At 39.4% G+C, this 18201-nt stretch overlaps 3 protein-coding genes across 3 annotated transcripts; all 3 read left to right on the top strand.

Annotated features, from left to right (window-relative positions):
* The first annotated feature begins 347 nt into the window (after positions 1-347).
* Positions 348-3261, top strand: LOC115146293 (MARCKS-related protein 1-A-like). Its single transcript, XM_029688288.2, has 2 exons — positions 348-630; positions 1945-3261. Exons 1-2 carry the CDS (start codon positions 547-549, stop codon positions 2458-2460), a joined length of 600 nt encoding a protein of 199 aa, XP_029544148.2. The 5' UTR covers positions 348-546; the 3' UTR covers positions 2461-3261.
* Positions 3262-10109: 6848 nt separating this feature from the next.
* On the top strand, positions 10110-12230 carry LOC135561904 (interferon alpha-inducible protein 27-like protein 2A). The gene is made up of 4 exons (XM_065004254.1): positions 10110-10338; positions 10484-10513; positions 10895-11056; positions 11585-12230. The coding sequence occupies exons 1-4, from the start codon at positions 10329-10331 to the stop codon at positions 11740-11742; spliced, it is 360 nt and encodes a 119-aa protein (XP_064860326.1). The 5' UTR covers positions 10110-10328; the 3' UTR covers positions 11743-12230.
* A 2374-nt stretch (positions 12231-14604) lies between these two features.
* On the top strand, positions 14605-16739 carry LOC115146292 (interferon alpha-inducible protein 27-like protein 2A). Its single transcript, XM_029688287.2, has 4 exons — positions 14605-14851; positions 14997-15026; positions 15405-15566; positions 15905-16739. The coding sequence occupies exons 1-4, from the start codon at positions 14842-14844 to the stop codon at positions 16000-16002; spliced, it is 300 nt and encodes a 99-aa protein (XP_029544147.2). The 5' UTR covers positions 14605-14841; the 3' UTR covers positions 16003-16739.
* Positions 16740-18201: the final 1462 nt, after the last annotated feature.

Genomic DNA, 18201 nt, shown 5'->3' with positions numbered 1-18201 from the left:
TGCCTCCAGGAACCTTTCATTTTTAAAGTGTAGAATTGCAGTGCACTGTATGGAGGATTTTCTAATTAGATTAATTTAAAGTGCTTGGAAACCTTAAGATATGATACTAGTGTTATTTACTATTTATGTTCAATAAAAATATCTGATAATAAAGATACAATTCTTACTGGCTCCGTCGCCATATTCATAACATCTGTAATAAACACTCTCGTTGAAGCTGATAGGGGGTGAGGAGGGGATTCCAACACCAATCCACGGTTGCAGATTGTGTGTGTCCGTGTAGTCACGCCCATAGGTGGAGTCTTCCACAATTTTGAGGCACGGTTGAAATACTCACACTTGTAGCCCTAGCCTTCTTTAATTTGTGCTCAGCAGCAGTGAGGTTAGTAGACCAGAGTGGGGAAACTTTTGTTGCTTCCCAAACGTAAAAGGGATCAACACGGATTTCAAAATCTGGCAAGATCTACCTATCCCTGGCTGGATTTAAAACCGTAAATCGTCTCGGTTTTTCTTTTAGATTTTCTTTTTGTTTAGGAAGCATAAAAGATGGGAGCTCAGTTTTCCAAGGGTGGAGTAGTTGTTGATGGAAAAGCCGTCGACGACCCAGCTGTCGCTAAAACTAATGGCCAGGTAAGAGAAACAGTTGTATGCGTCCACATTGGCACCCAATGCCCACCTCCAGCGTGAGTTGGATGGGCAACGTGATACCAGGCTAGCGATACCTCACGGCTAACAGTTACAGTACATTTGACTAATTAGCTAAACCTTATTAGGATAAAAATATGACTATTCGCTGTCGAACCACCTGTTTTGATTTCAGTGATTACATTTTGTAATTCAATTGTTTAGCTAATACTGTGCTTGGTTGAGTGGCTAATTGATGGTGCCATGCGCCACAACCACCACCGTTTTGTTAAATTCGTTTAGTTTTTAGTCTATCTAATCAAGTACAGTAGCTAATTGACCGTATTATAACACCAGGACTAAATTACATAGTTATCATCTGAATGGAAAGCGGATTTATTTGAACTAGCTTTCTCTCATGAGTTGGTGCTGGAAGCCGTCAGCGGTCGCCCTGTCGGATGGGCGACAAAGGATGCAAATGAGGACGGCTCGTTGCAAACAAAGCGCACCCGCAGGGCAGCAAAGCGTTCTGTTGAAAAAAGCAAGCAGAGTTGTGCAATTTTCGATGTAATTTGTAGCGCTGGAAACATGAAATGATCTACTCAAACCGTGTTTTATCGTACATGCCCGTATGCACGTTACCTGGACAATAAATCGCTATGTTAACTTTAGCTGACGGTTTTAGTGTGGGTGCAATTGCCAGTTAACCATCTCATTGAGGCGGCTCGTCTACCAGTTGGTGCATTCTTTAGCTAACGTTAGCAGAGATGGTTAATTTCCTCGTTTATCCTTGGCCAAAAGGCTAGGAACATGTCATCATCATTTCAATTTAATATGACAAATTGAGAGAAGTTAGTTTGGATTATTCGAAAGGCTAGAAGAGAACGATATTGACATTTTGCAATGAACTGCAAATGTAGCAATCTCCTAGATTCCATGGGGATTCCTTTGTTCCAAAATTCATCTTGCTGTTCGACTGGTTGTGGTGGAGTACGACTGCCCCCACGTGGTCGATGCGAGTAATGCAAACCTGCTGTGCATATGAAGCTTTTTGCTATGCATATGACCAGTCAAGTAATCGTCCATAATGACAAACCTCTGATACGTTGGTTGGACATATCACACTGCCTTATCACAGAATTAAAATAGTCATGATTTTTATCTCCTGAGCCACTTTCTTGATCAACAGTGACTTGTAGATTGAGTCAATTTGGTATGGGCTGCTTATAATGGTTAATTTTCTCCCCACACCAGTTTATTTAGAAAATTCTCATTATTGCTCTCCACATCTGTAAATTGTTCTCTCACTGTTGTCCACAGGAGAATGGCCATGTTAAAACCAATGGAGATGTCTCTGCCAAGCCCGATGGGGACACAGCTCCCGTAGATGGGAATGGCACAGCCGAGCCAGCCAAAGAGGGCGAGACAGACTCCATCGAGGCTGCCCCTGCTGCCGAAGGAGAGGTGGCCAAGGTCGAGGGAGAGGCCGCCAAGGATGCCAAGAAGAAGAAGAAGTTCTCCCTGAAGAACTCCTTCAAGTTCAAGGGCATCTCGCTGAAGAAGACCAAGAAGAGCAGCGAGGAGGAGGCCGCCTCCCCCACGGCGGAGGACAAGCCAGAGGAGAATGGTCACGCAGCAAAGGAGACGTCAGCCGCCGAGCCTGTGGCAGAGGCCAAGGAGGAGGCCACCCCGGCCCCAGAGGGTGAGGCTGCAGCAGCAGAGGCCGCTCCTGCAGAGGAAGCCCCTCCCACAGAGGAAGCCCCTGCCGAGGAGGCCGCAGCCCCCGCAGAGGTCACGACACCTGCAGCATCTGAGACCGAGCCCAAGACAGAGTGACCGTGACTCGTCGCAGCTACTTGAACTGTTTTTCCAAGATTAAAGTATATAAATATATGAGACTCGTGCCACGTTCTTAAACTTATAAACAAAACTACAAACTAATACAAATGAAGAAGGCTATAATCACGTTTGCTGATTCAGCCACCAGTTCACTGCCTTTATCATTTCTCTACTGATGGCCCTCTCACGAAAGTGTTGGCTTACAGCGCCCCCTCATGGTACACACTGGGACTGGCGTGTGGGGAAGGTATTGGATTGGATGTAGAATGAATCAGGAATACTGACTTATATTCCCAATTCATGGAGAAGCATACTTTTAAACGCGTGGCAGTCCTATAACATTTTATTTTTTATTTCTCATCTCTTGGGATTTAAAAATCGACAACGGTTATGGAGCAGGGCATACCACCTCCTTCACTCGAAATGACTGTTATATGGACACAAACCTTTCAAATCATCATCTAAAAAAATATATTCTACATTACTATGTTTTACCCCCGAATTAAGTGTTTTGTGCTGTATAGAAAAACATTCAAGGAGGGGGAAAAGGAAACTTCTTCGTTCTGGTTATTTTCTGGCTAAAACACATTTGAGCCTCTGAGTCTTGCGGTGTTCACATTTCAGAGTTTATGATGCAGATGTTGGGGTCGTGTACAAAAATGTGAGCTTTTTATCTGCAATTTGTCTCTGTAAATATGTATTGGCCAATATTTTTGGTTCTCTTTATTTTGCTATCGTTTAAAGATGCTAATTGTTTTATTGTAACTTTTAACAAGGGTAAATAAATGTTTGATCCCCTCTGTGTTTTGCCTCTGTCATCCTATGCCACGTGGCTGTGGGAGACCGGTTAGTCTTGGGATAGGATTATCAGTGGACTGTTTTTTTTTTTTTACACGCACAGATCTTAAATGGCTGAATGCACCACATTTGTTTCCTCTGTGACCTTTCGACCAGTACATCTTCACCTTTACAGAACTCCAGGAGGATGCTTGAGGTAAACAACTGACAAATCAATGACTGACAAGGTACTGTGCTTATGAGCTGAGCCACAGCATGTCAGTATATCACATCACACTTGGCTATTGATCGTTCTCTTCTCACAATTTTTTGACTTAAACACTCAACTAGAGCAGACTCCACTTTCAGTCATTACAGCGGTATGATTTTACAGCTTTATAACAAAAGCTGTATGTGAGGAAAAGCTTGGCAAAAATGTTTTGATGTTTCATTAATTGGCACCAATGAATTTCATATTTGACATTTATTTTCAAGTATGTGTCACAGGACATAACAAGGACTGAGCCTAAACCTCCAAACAGCAACAGTGGTAACCGGTGAGGTAGAAGCCTATGCTGAAGATTGGTGCTTTTTCTATATGAAGTAGCCTTGGTTGGAAATTAGGAGAGAATCTCAATTGGTTTTGCTCATCTATTGTTTTTAAGGTCAAAGGTTATTGAGGCAGCGAGGAGAAGAAACATACGCGTCTGTGAAATTACTCCAGTATCGTCAGACAAATTGCGTTTACAGGGGTGGAATCACAAAATGTGACAAAATCAAATGTGGCTTAGTTGTGCAAGAAATGTTCTAGATAAAAGGTGAAGTAGCATATTTTTACATTTGAGCATGCTTTTCCCTTTTGATAAAACACCTGATTCAAGAGGTGTGGTGGATTTTAAAACATGAGGATACTCTTGTGCCTCCTGCCAAAGTAGGTAAGTGAGGGGAGCAAGACTCCTTTGTTCGCCTACTAACAAATTGACTCCTTGACCACTAGTTTTCTGGGTCATGGAGGAAAGGTGGACAGTGTCCAATTCAATTGAGAATCTCCCTAGGTTGTGTGGAAGACTGGGTGATCTGGGGTGTATTCATTATTGCACACCAACGAAAACAAGGCGTTCTATAGTACAAATTCAGGTAGGTCCCTCTGTGAATTGAATGCTATAACAATATGACAGAAGCTCCAACTTGCCCTCTCATAGGTGTGTCATATTTACCATACTGCTTAGAAATATCCAAGTATAATCTTCAAAAAGAGGGAAAGCACACGCATGAATAAAGAAACAGCATTTATATTTTGTGGAAGAATTCTGCACAAAAACCCAATGATACCATGTCCTACCTATTTGTTACAGGTGGTGACCCCTATAAACTCCCAGTGGATTAAAGGACTGAAGGTCTTTCAGAGACACAGTTCTACCACAAGGTGCACGTTTGAAGAAAGACGACAGTACGTGTAAACCCAATATATCTCAGCGATGATATGGCAGAAAATGAGAGTGATAACCCTACTGGGACTGGAATCTGGGTCCCTGTATCTGACAGTCTTAAGACCTTAGCAATTACACTCAAAAGAGGTCGAAACCTCGACGGGGTTGCACTACTAGATGCTACATATTAAAATATACGGTGCATTCGGAAAGGATTTTGTTACGTTGTAGCCTTATTCTAAACTTGATTCAATTGTCTCCCCACCCATCCATCTACACATAATGACAAAGCAAAAACAGGTTTTAGAAATGTTAGCAAATGTATTAAAAACAAAGAACTGAAATATCCCATTTACATAAGTATTCAGACCCTTTACTCAGTACTTTGTTGAAGCACCTTTGGCAGTGATTACAGCCTCAAGTCTTCTTGGGTATGATGCTACAAGCTTGGCACACCTGTATTTGGGGAGTTTTTCATTTTCTTCTCTGCAGATTCTCTCAAGCAGTGTCAGGTTGGATGGGAATGTCGCTGCACAGCTATTTTTTGGTCTCCAGAAATGTTTGATCGGGTTCAAGTCCGTGCTCTGGCTGGGCCAATCAAGGACATTCAGAGACTTGTCCCGAAGTCACTCCTGTGTTGTCTTGGCTCTGTGCTTAGGGTCGTTGTCCTGCTGGAAAATGAACCTTCACCCCACTCTGAAGCCCTGAGCGCTCTGGAGCAGGTTTTAATCAAGGATTTCTCTGTACTTTGCTCTGTTTTGCTTTCCCTCAATCCTGACTAGTCTCCCAGTCCCTGAAAAACATCCCCACAGCATGATGCTGCCACGACCACGCTTCACTGTAGGGATGGTGCCAGGTTTCCTCCAGAGAGTGACGCTTGGCATTCAGGCCAAAGAGTTCAATCTTGGTTTCATCAGACCAGAGAATCTTGTTTCTCATGGTCAGAGTCCTTTAGGTGCCTTTTGGCAAACTCCAAGCGGGCTGTCATGTGCTTTTTCCTGAGGAGTGGCTGCTGTCTTGCCACTCTACCATAAAGGCCGGATTGGTGGAGTGCTGCAGAGATGGTTGTCCTTCTGGAAGTTTCTCCCCAGAGGAACTCTGGAGCTCTGTCAGAGTGACCATTGGGTTCTTGGTCTCCTCCCTGACCAAGGCCCTTCTACCCCGATTGCTCAGTTGGCCGGGCGGTTCCAAACTTCTTCAATTTAAGAATGATGGAGGCCACTGTGTTTTTGGGGACCTTTAATGCTGCAGAAATGTTTTGGTACCTTTCCCCAGATCTGTGCCTCGACACAATCCTGTCTCGGCGCTCTACGGACAATCCTGTCGACCTCATTGCTTGGTTTTTGCTCTGACATGCGCTGTCAACTGTGGGACCTTATATAGACAGGTGTGTGCCTTTCCAAATCATTTCCAATCAATTGAATTTACCACAGGTGGACTCCATTCAAGTTGTATAAAATCTTAAGGATGATCAATAGAAACAGGATGCACCTGAGCTCAATTTTGAGTTTCAAAGCAAAGGGTCTGAATAATTATGTAAATAAGGTATTTCTGTTTTTATTTTTAATACCATTTTCAAACATTTCTAAAAACCTGTTTTCGCCATGTTATTATGGGTTATTGTGTGTAGATTGAAGGAAAAAATAATTGTATACATTTTAGAATAAGGCTGTAATGTAACCAAATGAGGAAAAAGCGGTCTGAATACTTTTCGAATGCACTGTATACAATGAGCTACAAAAGCATTGGGACAGTGACACAATTCTTTGTTGTTTTGGCTCTGTACTCCAGCACTTCGGATTTGAAATTATACAATGACTGATGTTAAAGGTATTTTCCTCCATACCGGAGGAGGAAATTAAATAACTTTTTTTGTACAGAGTGCTACCTTGATTATGGATAGTCCTGAATGAATCGTGAATAATGAGGAGTGAGAAAGTTATACGCACAAATATCATACCCCCAAGACATACTAACCTCTCACCATTACAATAACAGGGGAGGTTAGCATTTTTTTTTGGGGGGGGGGTGATATTTGTGCGTCTGTAACTTACCCACTAATCGTTATTCACAATTCATTCAGGACTATCCGTAATCATGGTAGCATCCACATATATGCAGAAGTATTCAAATTCTAATCTTATTTACAATAAAAGTGACTCCAAAATTATATAATACATGATTTACCATTAATTTCTAAAGGGTCGAAAATTATCTGAAACATAAAATAATGTGAAGCACAACAAAACAAACAGCAAATGAATGTGAAGCACAACAAAACAAACAGCAAATGAATGTGAAGCACAACAAAACAAACAGCAAATGAATGTGAAGCACAACAAAACAAACAGCAAATGCATCCAGCAAGTTTGTAGAGTCCCAAGATTGATGTAATCATTGCATGCTAGGAATATGGGACCAAATACTATCTCAAATGAGTGCAGGAAATGCAGAAAATTAGGTTGAAGTTGAATTGAACAGTACATAACAATCAGGATGGAGAAAGACCCATTGAAATCATGTAGAATATGTGTTGCCACCCTAGTGTCACGCCCTGGTCTTAGTATTCTGTGTTTTCTTTATTATTTTGGTTAGGCCAGGGTGTGACATGGGTGATTTATTGTGTTTCAGCCAGTCCACACGGGACTGTTTTCGGGTTTTCACGTTTATTGTTTTGTATTTCTGTTCATGTATAGTTTCTCTGATTTAAAGAACCATGTTCTTTAACCACGCTGCATATTGGTCCTCCGATCCTTCTCGCCTCTCCTCTTCGGAAGAAGAGGAGTAAATCCGTTACACCTAGGGTCAAGCACTACTAATAAAGCAAATGTAGAATTTTTATTAATCAAAAACAAAATACCGTCATACTGTCAAAAATTTGACATATACCATGATTTGATATTTTGGCCATATCGCCTAGCCAGATATAATGTAAATATTGTCTGCTGTCTTTGTCTCTACATGGAAATTAGTTTAGTCTTCGCAACAGGATGTTTTCCAATTGAGTTTATTAGGCGGCTTTCTTCAAATCTGCACCTCACTGTTCTGTTGTACTTAAGTAAAAATACTTTAAATACTACTTAAGAAGTTTTTTGGAGTATCTGTAATTTACTATTTATATTTTTGCCAACTTGTACTTTTACTTCACTACATTCCTTGTTACGGATACAGGTATCCTGGGGGTATTAGTAAGCGGCTTTCTTCAAATCTGTACCTCACTGGTCTGTTCTGCAGTGGTGTAAAGTACTTAAGTAAAAATACTTTAAACACTACTTAAGAAGTTTTTTGGGGTATCTTTACTTTACTATTTGCCAACTTGTACTTATACTTCACTAAATTCCGAAAGAACATAATTTACTTTTTACTCCTTACATATTCCCTGACACCAAAAGTACTCGTTACATTTTGACAGGAAAATGGTCCAATTCACACACTTATCAAGAGAACCTCCCTGGTCATCCCTACTGCCTCTGATCTGGAGGACTCACTAAACACAAATGCTTAGTCAGTAAATTATGTCTGAGTGTGGGAGTGTGCCTCTGGCTATCAGTCAATAAAAAAACGAAAAAATAAATTGTGCCGTCTGGTTTGCTTAATTATAAGGAATTTGAAATGGTTTGTACTTTTACCTTTGATACTTAAGTAACATTTTAGCAATTCCATTTACTTTTGATACTTAAGTATATTTAAAACCAAATACTTTTAGACTTTTAATCAAGTAGTATTTTACTTGTTGACTTTCACTTGAGTCATTTTCTATTAAGGTATCTTTACTTTTGCTCAAGTATCACAATTTAGGACTTTTTCCTCCACTGGTACAGTGTCTTTTTTCATTGGTTTGTCCTTCTTCTTTAAGTTTTAATGGCAGACCAAACCAATTGCTGTATTGCAGTCACCTACTGTACAATTCATTGTACTTTGTGATACAGTAATACAAAATGAGGGAAAAGGAAATTTACCCTGCCAACTATTAGCCCTCACTAAAAAACTCACCACCCCTTTCCACCATTTAACCCCATCTTATCCTACCCCAGACCAGCTGTCTGGGAGCACAGAACACTACCACTCAACACCCCCTGGTAGTTGTGTGTCTGTAACTTTCTCACTAATCATTACTCACAATTCATCCAGGACTATCCGTAATCATTGTAGCATCCACATTCACGTAGAAGTGTTTGGAAACATATTCTATTCTTATTTACAATAAATGTGACTCCAAAATGACACAATACATGATTTACCATTCATTTCTATAGGGCACAAAATAATGTGAAACAACCAAATTCAAACAGCAAATACATCCAACATGTTTGTAGAGTCACAAGATTGATGTCATCATTGCGATCTAGGAATATGACACCAAATACTAAACTTTTGACTACTTTATTACACATATCAGGGAATTTTTCCCAATACTTTTGGTCCCCTAAAATAGGACGATGTACAAAAGTACTGTAATTTTTAAACGATTCACCTGATATGTATGAAAATACATTCAAATTAAAGCTGACAGTCTGCACTTTAACCTCATAGTCATTGAATCAAGTGCTGGAGTACAGCAACAAAACATGTGTCACTGTCCCAATACTTTTGTAGTGAACTGTATATTTTCAAAGACTCACTCAAATGGGTTCCTGTAAATGTTTTACTTTCTGGTCAATGTGTCCCTTTGTTCTGCAAAATCCCATGGCCTGGTTACAGTCAGTTTACCAAAACAAACATTTGTTACAGTGCTCTCATTTGACAGTGGTGCTTTGTATTGTAATGCCCTTACTGAAGAGAAGATAGTTTTTGTTTTACAGTAATAAAGGTTAAAGAAACCACAGTGCCACCTGCAGAGTAACTGTTCACTCATAGTTGTAGTTGCAGTATTGTCAAATGCAAGCCTTTGGCGCCACCTAGCGTCAAGGGATGGGCCAAAACAATCTAAATACTGTCATGTCACTTACAGTATTTACTGTAAAGCCCCATAGAATAATATTACTTAAAGTGTCATATAAGCTTAGTACAACTGTCTTATGCCAAAAATTAAGTTTGTTTTACTCCACTGTTTGTAAACAATGTATTCGTGGACAAACATTACTTCAAAACTATCATTTTAATATCACGGCAGTCATTGCATTGCAACGCACTATAGCTGCGTTTTGCATCTGTAGATCCATCTATGAATTTGAAAGTGGTTACATTTCTCTAACCTCATCCCTCAGTTTTATAAAAAGCCAAGCGGCGGGGATTCCGTTCGGCTGGAAAACGAATAAAGGATTGTGCCTTTCTTTACTACCTTTGAACATAACCAAAAGCCTATTCGCCTGCACCATTGGCTCGATTGTCCTGTTTCATGTTCCTTTCACGTGATGGCCGAGCTATCTTAGATCCTTATCTAATATCCTTTTCACAGGAACAAGAAACGGTTGACTTTCGTTTCTGTTTGCCTGCTCTACGACAACCGACACGGCAAGTTGTGACAACCAGCACCCTGTCGATCAATTTTCCAATGCGGAATGGTTGAAATGTCCAATATGCGCACCGAGATGGATACAGACACACCGTAAATTGGCGCACCTAAGTTTCGTTTCCCAAAAAATTCTAGGCACTGCGTTATTTAACCCAGACCCAGTCTTTTCCCCTGCAGTCACTGATACAGTCAACTGAGGAACCATGGATGCTCGTGAGTAACCTAAACCCCTAATGTATCTGGCTAAATCTAAATTGTGTGAAGTAGGCTAGGCTACAGTAACCAATGCATAAATGTGGCATACAATTTTCATGTAATTATATTTGCTCATTGTACATCCTTGCTTTTTTTTAAACAGTTACGGTTATTGCGGTCGCAGCAGGAGCAGGTGAGACATTTGCCATGCTATTTAAAAATCGACTGTGACATAATTAAAACGGTAATATATGTTATCAGATTACCCTGTGTCAGTTTCATTTCAAACTAAAAACTGATGATAAGACAATATGAAATTCCATGGAAATACCAATATTGTGGATAGCCTAGTTTAAGTAGGCTAAGCTACCAGCAAAATGCCAATTCAACCCATGGTTAATGTTACAAGTGCACAATAAAAAGCATAGCTAACTACACATGTTAAATCATTTGCCGTTTTCACAGCTAATTTTGAGAGATTCCATTTTTTGTTAACATTTTACCCAATAACTTCAATTTGCTACTTGACCAACTATAGTAGGCTACAATTGAAATGTTCATTTAAACTTTTAAGGGGCAGCGGTGGTCTTGGCTCCAGTTGCCCTAGGCGCTGTAGGGTTTACCGCCGCTGGCATCGCCGCAAACTCTGTAGCAGCCGGCATGATGGCATCCGCAGCCACTGCAAGTGGCGGTGGTGTGTTGGCTGGAAGCACCGTTGCTGTTCTGCAGGCGGCAGGTAATTACAGTCACATTTTCATGTGTTTAAATATCATAGTTAAAAATCAGTTTAAATAATTGTGTTGTGTCCAATACAGTGGCAACTTTACAGAGCCCCATATTGTCAATTAATTGCTATTAGTCACAGAATCAATAGGAATATGATCTTGTGATAATCCCCAACTATACCTTGATCATCTCTCTTTAAGATTTATTTCTTCCACCTTGATTTTGCATATTAGAACATTGAAGACCTCTTATTGTCAGACAAGACAAGGCTATGATTTAATTTGTAATTTTACCTTTATTTAACCAGGCAAGTCAGTTAAGAACACATTCTTATTTTCAATGACGGCCTGGGAACAGTGGGTTAACTGCCTGTTCAGGGGCAGAACGACAGATTTGTACCTTGTCAGCTCAGGGGTTTGAACTCGCAACCTTCCGGTTACTAGTCCAACGCTCTAACCACTAGGATACCCTGATGCCTGAGGTACATTCTGTTGTGAATGCCACAGTGACCAAAGTATGTTGTGTTGTTTCCCTCTAGGTGCAGCAGGGTTAGCTGGGTCTACAACTGCAGTGGTGGCTGGTGTTGGAGGAGCAGTGGGAGGAGCAGTGGGAGAAGCAGTGGGAGGAGCAGTGGTGGCTGGTGTTGGAGGAGCAGTGGGATGGCTCACCGCTACAGCAGCTGCACTCTTCTCATGATCCAAATATTGATGATTGATAGCTGTCTTGGGACAGCTCTCGTCTAAGACACTTTTAATCACAAAGATCACCCCTTTAAATATATATAGTTTTTTTTATCCTTTATTTAGGGATACATATAAACACTTGATATGACGGTGAAGGAATGCTTAGTGTTAAAAAATATATATATTATTGAAGTTCATATCCTCAATATTGTGTGCAATGAAGGCAAATTATGACTGACTTGTTCTGTTTGGACATCTTGGTCAGCTGCACTTTCAAGCCCAGGGCTTTTTTATACCGTACTTTTTACTTTTTCATATTTCAGTTTAATACCTTCTTTATCTCAATCAAAGGTCAAGTGTTGCCAGATATAATGTAAATATTTGTCTGCTGTCTTTGTCTCTACATACAGTATGTGTCAGCTAGGGATGGAAATTAGTTTAGTCTTCGCAACAGGATGTTTTCCAATTGAGTTGATTAGGCGGCTTTCTTCAAATCTGTACCTCACTGGTCTGTTGTACAGTGCAGTGGTGTAAAGTACTTAAGTTAAAATGCTTTAAATAGTATTTAAGAAGTTTTTTGGAGTATCTGTAATTTACTATTTATATTTTTGCCAACTTGTACTTTTACTTCACTACGTTCCTTGTTACGGATACAGGTATCCTGGGGGTATTAGTAGGCGGCTTTCTTCAAATCTGTACCTCACTGGTATGTTGTGCAGTGGTGTAAAGTACTTAAGTAAAAAATGCTTTAAATACTACTTAAGAAGTTTTGGGGGGTATCTGTACTTTACTTTACTATTTGCCAACTTGTACTTTTACTTCACTACATTCCTAAGGATAATAATTTACTTTTTACTCCTTACATATTCCTTGACACCATAAGTGCTCGTTACATTTTGACAGGAAAATGGTCCAATTCACACACTTATCAAGAGAACCTCCCTGGTACTCCCTACTGTCTCTGATCTGGTGGGCTCACTAAACACAAATGCTTAGTCAGTAAATTATGAATTGTGTTGGAGTGTGCCTCTGGCTATCAGTCAATAAAAAACTAAAAAATTAATTGTGCCGTCTGGTTTGCTTAATATAAGGAATTTGAAATGGTTTGTACTTTTAACTTTACCTTTTACCTTAAGTAACATTTTAGCAATTCCATTTACTTTTGATACTTAAGTATATTTAAAACCAAATACCTTTAGACTTTTAATCAAGTAGTATTTTACTTGTTGACTTTCACTTGAGTCATTTTCTATTAAGGTATCTTTACTTTTGCTCAAGTATCACAATTTAGGACTTTTTCCTCCACTGGTACAGTGTCTTTTTTCATTGGTTTGTCCTTCTTCTTTAAGTTTTAATGGCAGACCAAACCAATTGCTGTATTGCAGTCACCTACTGTACAATTCATTGTACTTTGTGATACAGTAATACAAAATTAGGGAAAAGGAAATTTACCCTGCCAACTATTAGCCCTCACTAAAAAAACTCACCACCCCATTCCACCATTTAACCCCATCTTATCCTACCCCAGACCAGCTGTCTGGGAGCACAGAACACTACCACTCAACACCCCCTGGTAGTTGTGTGTCTGTAACTTTCTCACTAATCATTGTAGCATCCACATTCATGTAGAAGTGTTTGGAAACATATTCTATTCTTATTTACAATAAATGTGACTCCAAAATGACACAATACATGATTTACCATTCATTTCTATAGGGCACAAAATAATGTGAAACAACCAAATTCAAACAGCAAATACATCCAACATGTTTGTAGAGTCACAAGATTGATGTCATCATTGCGATCTAGGAATATGACACCAAATACTAAACTTTTGACTACTTTATTACACATATCAGGGAATTTTTCCCAATACTTTTGGTCCCCTAAAATAGGACTATGTACAAAAGTACTGTAATTTCTAAACGGTTCACCTGATATTTATGAAAATACATTCAAATTAAAGCTGACAGTCTGCACTTTAACCTCATAGTCATTGAATCAAGTGCTGGAGTACAGCAACAAAACATGTGTCACTGTCCCAATACTTTTGTAGCGAACTGTATATTTTCAAAGACTCACTCAAATGGGTTCCTGTAAAATGTTTTACTTTCTGGTCAATGTGTTCCTTTGTTCTGCAAAATCCCATGGCCTGGTTACAGTCAGTTTACCAAAACAAACATTTGTTACAGTGCTCTCATTTGACAGTGGTGCTTTGTATTGTAATGCCCTTACTGAAGAGAAGATAGTTTTTGTTTTACAGTAATAAAGGTTAAAGAAACCACAGTGCCACCTGCAGAGTAACTGTTCACTCACAGTTGTTGTTGCAGTATTGTCCTTTGGCGCCACCTAGCGTCAAGGGATGGGCCAAAACAATCTAAATACTGTCGTCACTTACAGTATTTACTGTAAAGCCACATAGAAGAATATTACTTAAAGTGTCATATAAGCTTAGTACAACTGTCTTATGTCAAAAATTAAGTTTGTTTTACTCCACTGTTTGTAAACAATGTCTTCGTGGACAAACATTACTTCAAAACTATAATTTTAATATCACGGCAGTCATTGCATTGCAACGCACTATAGCTGCGTTTTGCATCTGTAGATCCATCTATGAATTTGAAAGTGGTTACATTTCTCTAACCCCATCTCTCAGTTTTATAAAACGCCAAGCAGCGGAGATTCCGTTCGGCTGGAAAACGAATAAAGGATTGTGCCTTTCTTTACTACCTTTGAACATAACCAAAAGTCTACTCGCCTATACAGATTGTCCTGTTTCATGTTCCTTTCACGTGTTGGCCGAGCTATTTTAGATCCTTATCTAATATCCTTTTCACAGGAACAAGAAACGGTTGACTTTCGTTTCTGTTTGTGGGCTTGACGACAACCGACACGGAACTCGTTCCGGCAAGTTGTGACAACCAGCACCCTGTCGATCAAGTTTCCAATGCGGAATGCTTGTAATGTCCAATATGCGCACCGAGATGGATACAGACACACCCTAAATTGGCGCACCTAAGTTTCTCGTTTCCCCAAAAAATCTAGGCACTGCATTATTTAAGCCGGACCCAGTCTTTTCTCCTGCAGTCACTGATACAGTCACCGAGGAACCATGGAACTTCGTGAGTAACCTAAACCCCTAATGTATCTGGCTAAATCTAAATTGTGTGAAGTAGGCTAGGCTACAGTAACCAATGCATAAATGTGGCATACAATTTTCATGTAATTATATTTGCTCATTGTACATCCTTGCTTTTTTTTAAACAGTTACGTTTTTTGTGGTCGCAGCAGGAGCAGGTGAGACATTTGTCATGCTATTTAAAAATGGACTGTGACATCATTAAAACGGTAATATATGTTATCAGATTACCCTGTGTCAGTTTCATTTCAAACTAAAAACTGATAAGACAATATGAAATTCCATGGAAATACCAATATTGTGGATATCCTAGTTTAAGTAGGCTAAGCTACCAGCAAAATGCCAATTCAACTCATGGTTAATGTTACAAGTACACAATAAAAGGCATAGCTAAACTACACATGTTAAATCATTTGCCGTTTTCACAGCTAATTTTGAGAGATTCCATTTTTTGTTAACATTTTACCCAAAACTTCAATTTGCTACTTGGCCAACTGTAGTAGGCTACAATTGAAATGTTTATTTGAACTTTTAAGGGGGAGCGGTGGTCTTGGCTCCAATTGCCCTAGGCGCTGCAGGGTTTACCGCCGCTGGCATCGCCGCAAACTCTGTAGCAGCCGGCATGATGGCATCCGCAGCCACTGCAAGTGGCGGTGGTGTCTTGGCTGGAAGCACTGTTGCCGTTCTGGAGTTGGCAGGTAATTACAGTCACATTGTCATGTGTTTAAATATCATATTTAAAAATCAGTTTACATAATTGTGTTGTGTCCAATACAGTGGCAACTTTACAGAGAACCATATTGTCAATGAATTGCTATTAGTCACAGAATCAATAGGAATATGATCTTGTGATAATCCCCAACTATACCTTGATCATCTCTCTTTAAGATTTATTTCTTCCACCTTGATTTTGCATATTAGAACATTGAAGACCTCTTATTTTCAGACAAGACAAGGCTATGATACCCTGATGCCTGAGGTACATTCTGTTGTGAATGCCACAGTGACCAAAGTATGTTGTGTTGTTTCCCTCTAGGTGTAGCAGGGTTATCTGGGTCTGCAACCGCAGTGGTGGCTGGTGTTGGAGGAGCAGTGGGATGGCTCACCGCTACAGCAGCTGGACTCATCTCATGATCCAAATATTGATGATTGATAGCTGTCTTGGGACAGCTCTCATCTAAGACAATTTTAATCACAAAGATCACCTCTTTAAATATATATATTTTTTATCCTTTATTTAGGGATACATATAAACACTTGATAAGACGGTGAAGGAATGCTTAGTGTTAAAAAATATATATTATTGAAGTTCATATCCTCAATATTGTGTGCAATGAAGGCAAATTATGACTGACTTGTTCTGTTTGGACATCTTGGTCAGCTGCACTTTCAAGCCCAGGGCTTTTTTATACCGTACTTTTTACTTTTTCATATTTCAGTTTAATACCTTCTTTATCTCAATCAAAGGTCAAGTGTTGCCAGATATAATGTAAACATTTGTCTGGTGTCTTTGTCTCTACATACAGTATGTGTCAGCTAGGGATGGAAATTAGTTTAGTCTTTGCAACATGATGTTTTCCAATTGAGTTGATTAGGCGGCTTTCTTCAAATCTGTACCTCACTGGTATGTTGTGCAGTGGTGTAAAGTACTTAAGTAAAAAATGCTTTAAATACTACTTAAGAAGTTTTTGGGGGTATCTGTACTTTATTTTACTATTTGCCAACTTGTACTTTTACTTCACTGTGTTCCTTGTTACGGATACAGGTATCCTGGGGGTATTAGTAGGCGGCTTTCTTCAAATCTGTACCTCACTGGTCTGTTGTACATTGCAGTGGTGTAAGGTACTTAAGTAAACATACTTTGAATACTACTTAATACGTTTTTTGGGGTATCTGTACTTTACTTTACTATTTGCCAACTTGTACTTTTACTTCACTACATTCCTAAAGAAAATAATTTACTTTTTACTCCTTACATTTTCCCTGATACCAAAAGTACTCGTTACATTTTGACGGGAAAATGGCCCAATTCACACACTTATCAAGAGAACCTCCCTGGTCATCCCTACTGCCTCTGATCCGGCGGGCTCACTAAACACAAATGCTTAATTTAATTTAATATAATGAATTTGAAATGGTTTTTACTTTTACTTTTGATACTTAAGTAACATTTTAGCAATTCCATTTACTTTTGATACTTAATTATATTTAAAACCAATTACTTTTAGACTTTTAATCAAGTAGTATTTTACTTGTTGACTTTCACTTTTACTTGAGTCATTTTCTATTAATTAAGGTATCTTTACTTTTACTCAAGTATGACAATTGAGTACTTTTCCACCAACGGTACAGTGTCTATGGTTGCATTGGTATATCCTCCTTTAAGTTTTAATGGCAGACTACACCAATTGCTGTCACATACTTGTACAATCCATTATACTTTGTGATACAGTAATACAAAATTGGGGAAAAGGAAATTTACCCTGCCAAATGTTAGCCCTCACTAAAAACAACAACACTCCTTTCCACTTTCTAATCCTACTCCAGGCCAACTGTCGGTGTGACAGAACACTTACACTCAACACCCCCTGCTATTCTTCTGCAGTAAAACCTCGCAATCCCAAGTACTTCTCTGCAGCTTCCACCACAACCTATATTTTCTGTGACTTACGTTCCATTTATGCAGTACAGTTTATGACCATGGCTATGAATACTAAGAAACTCACCTTACTGAAGCAAATATTATTCTCATCACTCTCTATTGGTCTCTGCCTCCTCTTTAAATCTGCGTATTCCTTCAAAGCTCAGTTGTCCTGAGTCTGCACAACTCTGCCAGGACCTAGGATCAAGAGAGTCGCTCAAGTGTTTTAGTACTATATCTCTTGACACAATGATGAAAATAATCATGGCCTCTAAACCTTCAAGCTGCATACTGGACCCTATTCCAACTAAACTACTGAAAGAGCTGCTTCCTGTGTTTGGCCCTCCTATGTTGAACATAATAAACGTCTCTCTATCCACCGGATGTGTACCAAACTCACTAAAAGTGGCAGTAATAAAGCCTCTCTTGAAAAGGCCAAACCTTGACCCAGAAAATATAAAAACTATCGGCCTATTTCCATTCCTCTCAAAAAATTTAGAAAAGGCTGTTGCGCAGCAACTCACTGCCTTCCTGAAGACAAAACAATGTATACAAAATGCTTCAGTCTGGTTTTAGACCCCATCATAGCACTGAGACTGCACTTGTGAACGTGGTAAATGACCTTTTAATGGCATCAGACCGAGGCTCTACATCTGTCCTCGTGCTCCTAGACCTTAGTGCTGCTTTTGATA

This window comes from Oncorhynchus nerka, linkage group LG18, assembly GCF_034236695.1.
Source record: "Oncorhynchus nerka isolate Pitt River linkage group LG18, Oner_Uvic_2.0, whole genome shotgun sequence".
NCBI lineage: Eukaryota > Metazoa > Chordata > Actinopteri > Salmoniformes > Salmonidae > Oncorhynchus > Oncorhynchus nerka.
The sequence above is the reverse complement of the archived record's forward strand: the minus strand, read 5'-3'. Positions and strand labels throughout refer to the sequence as shown.

Coding starts and splice junctions, on each gene's coding strand:
- LOC115146293 (XM_029688288.2), top strand. CDS start 547: ATGGGAGCTCAGTTTTCCAAGGGTGGAGTAGTTGTTGATGGAAAAGCC. Junction 631..1,944: donor TCGCTAAAACTAATGGCCAG/GTAAGAGAAACA, acceptor TGTTGTCCACAG/GAGAATGGCCATGTTAAAAC.
- LOC115146292 (XM_029688287.2), top strand. Junction 15,027..15,404: donor TGTGGTCGCAGCAGGAGCAG/GTGAGACATTTG, acceptor TGAACTTTTAAG/GGGGAGCGGTGGTCTTGGCT. Junction 15,567..15,904: donor TGCCGTTCTGGAGTTGGCAG/GTAATTACAGTC, acceptor GTTTCCCTCTAG/GTGTAGCAGGGTTATCTGGG.
- LOC135561904 (XM_065004254.1), top strand. Junction 10,514..10,894: donor TGCGGTCGCAGCAGGAGCAG/GTGAGACATTTG, acceptor TAAACTTTTAAG/GGGCAGCGGTGGTCTTGGCT. Junction 11,057..11,584: donor TGCTGTTCTGCAGGCGGCAG/GTAATTACAGTC, acceptor GTTTCCCTCTAG/GTGCAGCAGGGTTAGCTGGG.